The sequence below is a fragment of the Rhea americana genome, unplaced genomic scaffold (assembly GCF_003343005.1).
Source record: "Rhea americana isolate MKP2758 unplaced genomic scaffold, rheAme1 scaffold_71, whole genome shotgun sequence".
In the NCBI taxonomy this organism is placed as follows: domain Eukaryota; kingdom Metazoa; phylum Chordata; class Aves; order Rheiformes; family Rheidae; genus Rhea; species Rhea americana.
This window is the reverse complement of record NW_028186879.1, coordinates 3,889,935-3,902,308: the sequence shown is the minus strand read 5'-3', so window position 1 is coordinate 3,902,308 and position 12,374 is coordinate 3,889,935. Positions and strand designations below refer to the sequence as shown.

The 12,374-nt window shown below is 38.8% G+C and overlaps 1 protein-coding gene across 1 annotated transcript in view; it reads right to left on the bottom strand.

The window, feature by feature from the left end:
- ZDHHC20 (zDHHC palmitoyltransferase 20) overlaps positions 1–1,723 on the bottom strand; it is a 35,353-nt gene extending 33,630 nt beyond the window's left edge. The window contains exon 1 of the mRNA XM_085321797.1: positions 1,597–1,723. Coding sequence (XP_085177923.1) covers positions 1,597–1,723 — 127 coding nt within the window. The remainder of the gene's footprint in view (positions 1–1,596) is intronic.
- Between the last annotated feature and the right edge of the window lie 10,651 nt (positions 1,724–12,374).

Below are 12,374 nucleotides of genomic sequence, written 5' to 3'. Positions count from 1 at the left end.
CCCTGACCTGAATTCCTGAGGCGTAGTTAAAACCTCTCCACTTCCTCCTCTCTTACATCGTCATCTCTTTTTATCCCAGCAGCAAATTCTGATGTTCAAAWCTACCTTGTATCCTGCCCAACTCGGGCATCCTTCTTCCCTCAGGTTTCTCCAAAACCTTCACAGTTCATTCATCAGGATGTGTAAGATGTGGAACATCAAAAGTAAAAGAAAGCACCTGCCCTTATTGGTCACCGTTCTTACCCCTCTCCCCGCTCAGAAACCACATTCCCGAAATTCCATAAGGAAGGGATCTTTTCTTGTCTCTTCATCCAACAAAGTGAATTTAAGCTTCTCATCATCAGTACTAGCAAAAGGTCAGCAGAGCGCTGCCTGCCTGCTGCAGCTCGCCTCCCTCCGATCACGTCCTCTCGCTGCCGGCTCTGACATTTCTGCTGTCTGCATGCCAGTTCAGAAGTGCTCTTCCCTGACACACAAGCGCTACAGATCTTAGTCACAGAGGTGGCATGTTTCTCACTATGGATATCTATAGCAAAGGGGTCTGCAACTGCATTATGCAACCTAACCTCTTTTTTATAGTCAAGAGACATAACAAGGTGATACCTCAATATACAGATTTTCCCTTCTTGCTTAAAAAAGGTGATTTTTTATCTCTTAAAGTACTCGCTCAGCACTTCTATCTGCGCATGGAAGCCTCCAGGAAGTTAACGGAAAAAGTTTCAATTCCTTCCATGTAAATAAGGAGGGAATTTATCACTTAGAATAGGAAACTGTTGGTTTCAAACTGAAGGAGGCTGATCCTAAAGAACGGCTTAATTTCACATTAGTTATGCATACTTGCACAGCCTCTTCCTGGGCTTCTGTCTAGAGCACAGAAAAACAGACCTGAGGCACGTGATTACCTACCTTCAAAACATGCAGATGTTAGAAATGTGTCACGATACAGTCTCAGGATTACTCCACTGCAAACTACAGATGTCACATTATCTATAAATACTACACACATTTTTTCTTAAAATTTTGTGTTACTTTTCCATGTCCATGTTAATATTATTTTTTTTAAACAATTCCTTGTTAATATTAATTTTTTAAACAATTAATAAGGAGAAGATAAAATCAATAAAGGTGAAAATTAAAACAAGTTTGCTATATAAAGTTTGTTCAGCTTCAAAACTTATCAGAATATTTTAGACTAAGCTTTGTCACTGGTTCCTGCTCTATCAAAAGTAAGCATCTCTGCACACAGTGGGACAAACACGTATTTCCCTAGACAAGAAATATTTTAGAAGTTCTTAATTATCCTCTGCTGGCACAGGAGAGCATAATTATCTATAAATCCACAGGATTTTTTTGAAGTAATTCTGTTTAAAGGGTTCCATAATCTGTAGTCTCATTTCTGCTGCTAGTACAAAACATAAAATTCAGAGCCAAATTTAATGCTAAAAGATTCAAAATAATGAACAGTTTCTTCACACAGAAAAAAAGATTATAATCACATATTATTACCTGTGAGACTTCATCAAAAATCCCTCAAGTAACTTCATAAACATTAATTAAAGCTTCACAGCACCAGGAAGATAATTTTCTCATGCTTACCTAGGTCCCTTAGGTCAGAATGCACAGCTATTAGACCATGCAGAACAAATTTTAGTTTGGCAAATTCCTGCAGTTTGAAGTAAAACACAACAGTGAAACACTTCTCATTTTCATTCTGTCTTACCATGCTTACATGAAATAAAAGCAAAAGATGGCCAATTCTGTTCTGCCTTAGAAGTTCATGTAAATTTTCTGACTCTGCTTCTACGGGTCTCAGACAGTTGTTGGAGAAGGCACAGTCCTGGTCTCAACCAACAGTCGCTACCCCAGCTAGCATAGGTTTCACTGATACTATTCCCATTCACAGATGAATTAAATAAAGAGCAACACTGAGGCTCACAGTCATTCAGCAAAGACAAGTCAACAGTTTTGTGGGATCTTTACACTGGAACACAAAGGCTTCCTTCAAACAAGCTAATATTTAATCTTTACATACAGCAGAACTTTAAGCATTTGCTAGACTGCAATGTAACAAGCAGCTTTGTACCACCAAGAAAACTATTCTAGCTTTTGAACCTGGCTTCAGAAACAAACAAACAAAAAAAGCAGAAAAAGTCATTACCATTGCCCACCACCACCCCAGCCTGCAATTTCAGTTACAAGTTCAGCTCTCAATTTTTGGCTTCCTCCTCCGCTGCTTCTACCTAGTTAGATATTGCTGTCAGCTTCCAGTGAAACAGATACTTCTACTGTTAACATTTCTAAACATGGGGTATTTTTTTGCAGGGGAGAGGGCAGGATGGGAGAAAACAAGTACTGTTGCCTTTTTGCCTACTGATTTTTTAGAGCAAAATAACCACAGTATGTGATTTATGTTAGTAACAAGAAGCAATAGCACTGCACATCAGGCTGATGAACCAGCTCAAGCCAGTGCCTTCTACACTGCAGGCAAGTCAAGCCTGTCACATTTCAGAAACGTAAGCACTACAAATCAGCTTTTGTTTTAAGGATTTCAAAATACCTCCTTTACCAGTCTATTGCTCAGCTACAAAAAAGAAAAATAAGAGCAAAAATATGAGGATAGGTTTCTTTAATATTAGGTTTCTGGTTTCTAGAGAAGCCTTAAAAATGTCTAGCAAGATACTGCTAGGAAATGGTAAAAATATGGCCAGGTAGGGACAACTGCAGTTTACTTCAGCCCTGCAAAGAGCCTAGAAATATACAGCCACACACCCAGCAAGTTTCCACAACAGCCTCATAACTCCAAAGAATTCAGAATTTCAGTGCCAAGCACTGTGCAAGCCTGTGAATACTGTGAACATACCTTATCTGGTTGACTGCAGCGCAGAGTTGGACTTTGGCCACCTCAGCTATCTGAGGCTGTTTGACTAAGGAAGGAGCTCAGTGAAGCCTGCACGCAGAGAGAGGGAAACTGGCCTACACCAAAGTCCACACTGCTGCAGCTTGTGCAGAGACAGACTGACCTGAAGTGCTATGTCAGACAGTCCCACCCCACAAAGCAGCTTATATGTAAGATCCCTGACACTTTGAGGTCTCCTGCAACAGGAAGCACTCAAAACTAAGCACGTGGTTTCACTTTCTACAGTGCAGTGCCTCCAAAATACACAATATGGCATTTTATTAGGTTGGATTCACCTTTTTAACTTGGTCAAGTTAGAGGACAAACAAAAACTCCACGTTTGACTTTGACATACAAGAAAGTTGTCAGAGTTTTAAGACACTTGGCATCACCCTTGGCAGTAAAGGTACCTTTCTTCCTTCATGATCTCTGTTAATCCTTATTCCTAGCAATTCTTCCTCAAATTGTTCTCCCTTATCTTTCATCTTGCCTACGTCACATAAACAGAAAGACGTAGAAGCATAAATTATATCACAGAAAACAGTCCTGCAGTTACAGGGACTTCTTTGGACTGTATAATAGATGAGCTGTGTGTGTGAGAAGAAATGTTAGTTGTCAGGGGCAGCTAATGCTTTTGGGTGCTTTCTTCTTGAAATACAATCCAACAGGGGTGCAAACTTCAGAAAGCACTGAACGTCCACCTTCAAAAAACTTTTTAAAGTCCCTCCAAGAAAGCCTCCTAGAACATCTCGGGTACATGTATGTTTAGTGAGCTGGTTTGCTTATCACTACAGGTKTACTTTCAGGTTGAAGAGGAAGTGTTCAGGCACCTTCCAAATCACTATATGATATGAAAGGGGGGRAAAAAAAAGCTCTCCCTGAAATGATTGCCAAGACCTCACAAGCGGCTTGCTACAGGAACACTTATTCCCTCTCAATCTCTAAGGGGRAAAAAAAATCCAAAATGCACACACTGCAAGTCCCTGCTCTCCTAAAATGCATATTTTAGTCAAACCCATCCTTTTAGAGTCAGATTCTTTCTTTCCAGAACAATAAATTCATCTACAATTACTGTAGATGCATACAAAAGGAAGTGATCTTGTTCCTTGTGTGCAATGCTTATTTCTCCCTTCTCCCTTTCCCCTCCCACAGAGGTTCCTGACAGAAGTCATGTTTGGGTACTATAATCTCTCCAAGAATCTCAGAAATGAACTTCACATTTTGGCTGACGTTCCTCACGGGTGGGAAGAGAGAGCGATAAATGTGCAAGTTCTCACCAGAAGTACAGCCTGAACTTCTCTCAGCATTTAAGCAAAAGGGTTACATTTTACATACACACACACACACATATATGTATATAAATCACTTTTTACAAAAATGCTATTTTTATACAAGTTTATATGTATACATGCATTTCCAAAAGTTACTGCTACTCAACAGTCACAGGCATGACCCTATCTACAAAGGCAAGCATTACTTATGTCATSCAAGGTTTTTCACTTGTTCAGGGAAGGATACAGAATAGAAAGTATAATTTAGATTCACGACAATGTAATTCCCATTTGCTAATACAGACCGCAATCATTCGCATGGCAGAAACATTACTTACTGCCACAATATGGATAGACATCAAGTGCACTTATGAGGCCAAACACACATTTGACTTCTGTTACAGACCCAGGCAGTGTCACCGCACTCAGACCTCAGCACCTTGCCACTGGTCTCTGGAAGACAAACTTCTGCGACCTCTCTAATGGAGCCATTCCTTGTTTCCCGACTGGCAGTCACTCACCAGCGCTTTCCTCTCTAAGCAGCAGGGAGCTGTTTTTAGACAAACGACTGAAGATGACAGAGTTGACAGCATCATGTGGTCAAAAGCCAACACAGTAAGATGCTGCCAGGCAATGCATACATAACCTTTCCCTGCTGAAAGCCTATGGGGGCCCAGAATCACATACGTGTTTTGTCACCAGCTAGGAAGAACATCTTGGGTAGAAATCTGGGCAATTGTTTTACCTTAATATATTGCTGGCTTGATAGTATTTTCACTCAAGATAACCAGTAACACAGGTTTCTCCTCAATGCACTGCTAGCTCATTAAAATTAGGGACTTCTTGAGAGGTGAAGCAGGAGGACTGGCTCCACAGGCCTTKGTGCCACATTAGCAGGAGGAAACACAAGTAGCCACACTGTGTGCCCAAACAGCTCCTGGAGCTCCAGGGTCTGCAGCATGGGTGCACCATCATCCAGAAGGTCCCACACAACTCTTACCTCAAAGGCGTCATCTGTGATGGGCAACGCCTCCTGCAGGGACGTAAGAAGTTACCCAAATATCTACCCACATTCCAACAGGAGACAGACATAGCAAAAGTGAGCATTTGCTTTCTCCAGGCACTTCAGCTCAGTCTATTGTCTTAAGTTTAAGCTTGAAGGCAAGTTTGAGTGCAGGCAAARAGCAGTGAATTGCACTGAGGAGGACGTCAGTGAGCGGGTCTTTTGCTGTCCTAGGTTACAGAGTCAGTCACAAGAAGGGACAGAAACTCTGCCAGGGGCCACTAATAACTTCTAGTGTAATAATTTCCACAGGCAAATGAGCTAGAGCCTGAACTCCTCACGAGCACTGTGCACAGCAACATCACTTGAGTGAGCTGCAACTTCAAGTGATCACAAGTCAATGCCTTCAAGACATTTCAAGGTGGGAGCAAGAAAAATCCAGGGTGGGGAAATAAAAGGATGAAAACACAGCCAGACTCGAGACTTCTTGCTGCAAGTGGGGGGTTTGCTTGTTTGATTTTTTTGCCAGCATAAACACCAAATTTCTATGATCACGACCATCAYCTCCACTACTAGAAGATTCAAAGCAGTGTATTCATTGAAACACATAAAGTGCCTTAGTTTTCCAAATAAGGTGGTTAAGGTTACAGTTGCACACTGCAGACTTTTTTTTAAATTATTTGTTACCAAACATGGTTACAATTTGTTGTATGTTTAAAACAATATTAACAAAATTCTCTAAGTAGAACAAATAATTTAGAGTGGCCACAAGGCTTCTTGCCCAGAAAACATTCTCTTATCACCATAACAAAGGAAGTTTTMATTTATGCAAGGCATTTTCAGCCTCAATGTAGAGAGTATGTACATAAATACAAACAGGGCTACAGCAGGAATTAGCATAATCAATGCAAGATTCTCCTTGGGTACTAAGTTACATTTKGCAATGAATTAAGCCATGACAACTGAAAAGATTTCTGCTGTCTATTCTGGGAACAGCAAATTCTTCTTCACCACTTTCACAGTTCAAGAATACAGCTACAAAGGCAGATGACTTCTGGAATCCACTAAATCCTACAGAAGATTCCTTACCTCTGCCTCTCCAAAATATGCCTAAAAGTAAAGGCCAAGGCCTCTCAATGGTTTCCTTCCTGAGTGTATCTATGTATTTTAAAGGATCTCAAAGAGTTATACTTGGCTAGTTCACAGAAAGAAATGTTGCCAGGTTGAGAATCTTCACAATCCCACAACTGTGTCTGTACTTGGAACCATAATGTATTAAGACATGTTATCAGCCCAAATAACTAAAGGCTTTTTCTGGAAGTAGCATATGACATTATGATTCAGCTGCAAAAACTTAACAGTTTTTTTTTGTCCCTGAAAAGCACTGTTCACTTTTAATTAACTATAATTGCACATACAAAAAGCCTGAAGAAACCTAACTTGTAACTTGTTTTTTTCTTCAGCTATTCAATCACAAGTGCCAGATGGTCATTGTTTGCATTTTGATATTTTAAATATTAGCATTACTTCTATACGATCTTCTCAGCTGCATAGTAAAATTACTACGCTTTCTTTTTTCAGATATTTCCCCCAAATTCTGCTCTTATGCTAGTAACACCTTTATTGCCCTGTAGTTTGAAAGTAAGTGCTTTGCCCTGTAGTTTGAAAGTAAGTGCTCCATGTAATTTGTTTCCAATATTGCCTTTAAGATATTATACAAAGCCAAAAACAAATGTTTTCTTCTTGAAAGACAGATCTCTCAATTGCACAAGTCAGTTAGCTGTGAAGGAATCCCTCTGCTTTCTGGCACATGGAGGAATGGGGGGGGGAACTGCAGAAAGGTTTGGAAAGCCAAGCATCTGAGTGCAGCTAGCTTATGTCCACACCACAAATTAATTACATCTGCATTTGAAGAAGAGGTATTTACACTCAGGCTGGCCAGATCAAGCTCACAGTCACACTGCACTCAAGTATCTGTATTTGTGAATGGKTTTTTTGTGTTAGGAATAACTCCAGCTGGTTCTGTAGTTAAGGCTGTATAAGAACACTTGCAAGAGATACGAGACACAAATAAGGTAATCAGCTAGTGTTGACAGAATCCTAGTATCATGTGTTGTACCCAGTTGTCTTCTGTATCCTTCACAAGATTAGGTGTTCTAGAGGTAACATTAGAAACCATCAATACATTTAAGCTAAAAAACAAAAAGCAAACAAAAAGAAATCCCCCTCAAACAAAAAGTAACTCATTCTCATACCAAAAGTTTTGAGATAATTTGGGAATTATCACTGCCTCTTAAAACAGAAAACCTCTTCACTAATTCATAGTTATAACTGTCAGTCAATATTTGCTTTGAATACTAAGGTCATGAATGCCTTATAGCTCAAGATGCTGCTAATAAATCCATTTGCTTTTAGTTTAGATAGATGAAAACAGAGGAAAAACCTTGATTTAACTATTCCAGACAAGTCTGGAGACATTAAGAGAGGTGAGCAGCTATATCAGCTCGAGAAGAACAAAAATTCTACACAGAATTTGACCTTCAAAATGAGAACTATCCTCAACTGGCTGACAGCTATTAGACTGTAGATCKCTTCTTTTTTAATAAGATACCTAGCTTTGCATTTGGCTACACAGACATCAAGGATTAAGTGAAAACACTGCATTTTCTAAAYGTTTTTATAGGTTATGTTCAAAAGGATGAAATTAGTGTCTTAATATAATGAGTCATACAGAGAGCTCATTTACCAACATTCAGTGGTAGATCTGACATGCTAAAATTAAGTTTTCTTGCAAGTCTTCTTCATGTGAATCTTAGTGATAGARAAAAGAATAAAGCTTGAAAGTTTTATACAGAATTTGTTGATAGTCTTTTCTTTCCATCTCTTCCAAAATCAGTTTTCTCCTGTACTTATTGCAGCAAGTTTTTCCTCAAACATTAGGCTGGATCAAAGAAAAAGCAGCTTATAAATGTCATCACAACATCACAAATTATTAGACACTTTTTTTGGAGGGAAAGCTTTTGCTGCTACTAATTTCATCTAATAATGGGAGAAACCAAACAAACCAGTCAGCAAACAGATCTTTCCTCAAGCATTAGGTCACTGGATTTCTCAAATTAAGCTTTTAATTCCTTTTTTTTTTTTTTTTTTTTAATGCTGGTCGGCTTTGATGAGTCTTTGGCAGCTGAAATTAAATACAAAACTGGCTATGTTGAGCAGAGTTAATTTTTTGCCAGTAATACGTAATTTTTTGCCAGTAATACAACATAGTAGAAAATATAGTCATTTACATGAAGTCCGACTTAGAAATTAAAAAGCTGCTAAATAGGCCATTTAAGGATTTTTTTTTCAAAAGTATGTCATTGCCTATTAGTTATTTAAAGTTTAATAGTTGTGAATTCATGCCTTTAAAATACCAGATTTGTTAATATTAAAGGTGGAATAAATGTAGGTTCAAAGACTTCTTACAATTTGGAGAATCTGTCCCTATGTGGCTTATCAAGTTTGTTTCTAGCAAATGATACCGCCGTCTTTTGATGATGGAAGCTTCATTACCAGTTCTCCTAGTGAAACAAAATGTCATGCATTAAACTTCACTCCAGTTGAAATATCTTGGGACAAACCTTGGCTGCAGCTAAAGCTACTTCCTTCCTCTCTCTCTCTCTTTTTTTTTTTCCCCAAAAAAGGAGAAATAAACAGTGAAGTCCCCAGGARCACAACAAAAGAATCAGGTGCTGGAGAGGGGGAAAAAACATTAAGAATAACAGGACAGAARGTTTTGGCTAGAAGACAGGATCAGAAGGACACACTTTTGTTGCACTGGATCTTATTTAACTGCTAGACCAGTTGGGATCATAAAAAGCTATCTTACAGCAGAAAAATTGCATGAGCTACTGCAGAGGGATTTCTGGATACTCCAGAAAAATCTTGGCAGAAACAGAGAAAATCCTCCAGAGTAAACAGAAGGAGGCACGTATAAACAGGAGAACAAAACCTACKCCTATGTATTTTTCATTCAGTAAATACTGCATTAAAAAAAATTCAAATGAAAAAAACAAAAAACACTCAACTCTGAGCTTACCTGCCTGCTGACTGTTCACCACATGTTCCTGGAAAGTATTAACTTAAGAGTTCTGTAAATGGATTGGTTGAACTACTAGAGATCCTAACTCAGTGTGTACCAACGGATGAAACAGTGCTGCCTACACCACCTCAGAGACACATTAGGGCTCCAGCGGCAAAGCACTGAGTKCCACACAGCTGGAGTGGCAAACTGCCTAGCAAGAAACTTCTAAAGAGTTTGAGGTATGCGTGTGACCCCTAAGAGATCACCTTTTGCTATCATCTTTGGGGGGATATCCTATATATTGTAATATAGTTGCAAAAATATCTGCATTGCAGGTAGAAGTAAGGGAGGGTAGTGCACTAGTGGGAAATAGCATGTTTGTGAAGACCAGGAAATTACTGTTATTGTTTAACACACAAACCAGGAAACACTAACTTAACATACAATTAGATCAGAAAAGCGATACTTTCAAATATCTAGATGCAATGTCCAAGTGCAAGATGACCCAGATCTTCAAAACTGCAACATCTTGAGAAGCTACACAGAAACTGGACGGGTTGAGGAGGTGCAGACAGTGGAGCTGTGCAGAAAGCGGAGATCACTGTTGCGCGGCAAGGACAGGACACAATCGCAAGACCGCAGAGCCGAGGTGCGGCAGCACAACTCCTAATGTCCTGCACTTGCCTAACAGCTTTCCCATCTCTGCTCACAAACACATCCTCTCTTCCACTCATAAAAGCTCCTTAGCAATAGTGTCTCCCAAATGGCTCTGCAAATGTGGGAAGAAGGGAGAAAACAGGATCATTAAGAGTTTGAAAACCTCAATAAAAGGCAAGGCACACAAAAGAGATAACAAAGGGAAGTTTAAGAACTGTTTGGCATTAGATTCAGTTAAGTTCGTCTAAATTATGAACTATTATAAAAGTTCAAGCCTGCAGTCTGCACCACCAGCTTTACTCTAGCAGATATCTACCCTGCAACATAGCAAGTCACATCTTTATATGCAATTATTAGCCTAAATTCAAGCTTAAAAAAAAAGAAGAAAAAAAAAGCAGTAGATGAAACTGATTAAAAAAGTATGTATACACAAAAAGAAAAACTCTCCAGAAATATGCTGTGTATGGTTTCTATCCTTTTCTAGATACCATAAGGAAAGACTTAACATGTTAGGTATTTATCATTTTTGCGAAACAGAAGAGAAACTATAACTCTGTTCTGTTTTGGGCTCCTTTGCTATGTTCAGGTAAATCTGAATGTTCAAAACCATAGATTTGAAAACYTTCAGTTACCATCAGTCCCAGCAATGTGGGGATACACTTCACTTTTGTTTTTATCCAGGCTTGACAAACTCAAAAGTAATGACTACTTGGCAGAAAGAATGATGCACTAATAGACTCTCTGCATTCAGAGTAAGAAAAAACAGCAACCGAGACACAATGCAAGTTAAGTSCAGCATAGACAACTGTAAATCAGCTTGTAAACTAACTTTCTGTTCAACTCATTACAAACAAATGAAGTCTGTTCTCCAGGTTACTTAAATTTAAACCTGAATTTTGTTTCATTCTCTCTGCTGTAACAGGTTGCCTAATTCAGATAAACTACTATTTCCAAATGTAAAAATGTCCTGAATAGGCAAGAAAAGTATTTCCCTGCTAAATGCTTCACAATACATGCAAATGAATTTCCTACTTTGAAGACAAACATGCACAAGGAAGGTCTTCACAACCTGAAGACCACAAAAAAAAAAAAAAAAAAAAAAAAAAAAAAACTTACACAAAAACCTCACTCACTCTCTCCATAATGCACATTATCAAAATGGTTCTGCGAGCCGTGTTCAAGACAACATTACACCATATCCGGTATCAAGGAGAGACTGTGGCAGAAACTGCAGAGGCAAAGCAAGAAGTCCTAATGTGATACACAGTGAAACTATTTGCTTGGAAAATGACAAAAAGGATGTGACTAGACACAATCACCATGAAAGGAGACATCTGCAGCAGCATTTTTGATGGTGTAAGAGGCAAGGAGAAGATAAATTGTGCCACAGAAATAAAATGTTCAGGTTTTCTTCAACAATCTTGTACTAATAAGACAATGTTAATAGTCAAACGGGAGTATGAGTAAGGAACGATGAGCCATTTGGCCTTYTGAGAAAAAGGAAAAAGCGTAAGTTTGACATGCAGCAGAGGAGGTGGCTGCAGAGCAGGAGGAACTTGGGTTTTTTTCGCACAGATAGGAGAAGATGCTCAAAGGTCATGTAGGACATGCTCTACAAAGGGATTTTTTGGAGGGSTGGAAGGGGGCACAGGGAAGAAGAGAAGAAAAGTCAAATTTCTTTTTGGCACAGGACAGGAGGGGCTAAACATTTCCCACAGATAATAATTCAGTGACAGAAGAAGGAGGTGGCTTTGGAGAAGTGGCTAAAAGAGTGGATGCATCTATTGCTGTCTCATCCCACTTATACCTCRTTTGCCTTGTTGGAGATTCAGCTCATGGAGCAAGGTACTGGTATTTCTCAAATGCTTCTTATTAGTTTCCATACATATGAATCAGAGAAAATTGGATACTCTTGCCCTCTCAGAGAAAGAATACACATCAAGGAAGAAAAAAAGAAGAAAGCAGTTTAATAACTAAGCTGAAAACTCCATAAAAACTGTTTCAGGAAACTATAATTTATAACATTTGGAAGGAAAAYATATCCTAGAACAGCATAAATTGTCATCAATTGTAGGACATCTGTTGAACAAAAAGAAACAAAAAAAGATAAAAAGCTTTTGATAAACACTGATGTACTGAATGAGGTTTAAAAAAACCCTGAAACTCCCAGCATTTACAGGAACAATTTTTGATAGACTCAAGTCCTCTGCTATTCCTGTTTTCCATCACAAACAGTCTCAAGCTCTAAAATAAAAAATAATCAGTACCATTTAAGTGTTTGACCTGTAGTTTTAAGAATTCAGCTCACGTATCTTTTTAACTCCATAAATTCTTTGAATATGAAAAGCACACCTGTATTAAATCATAAAAACATAAGCTGCTGGAGAACAAAGTTTTCATTCTTCACATTTCAATAGATAGCAGAACCTGAAGTTCACAGTGCACAGAGCACCACTGACCTCAAAGTAGTATCTATTTAAA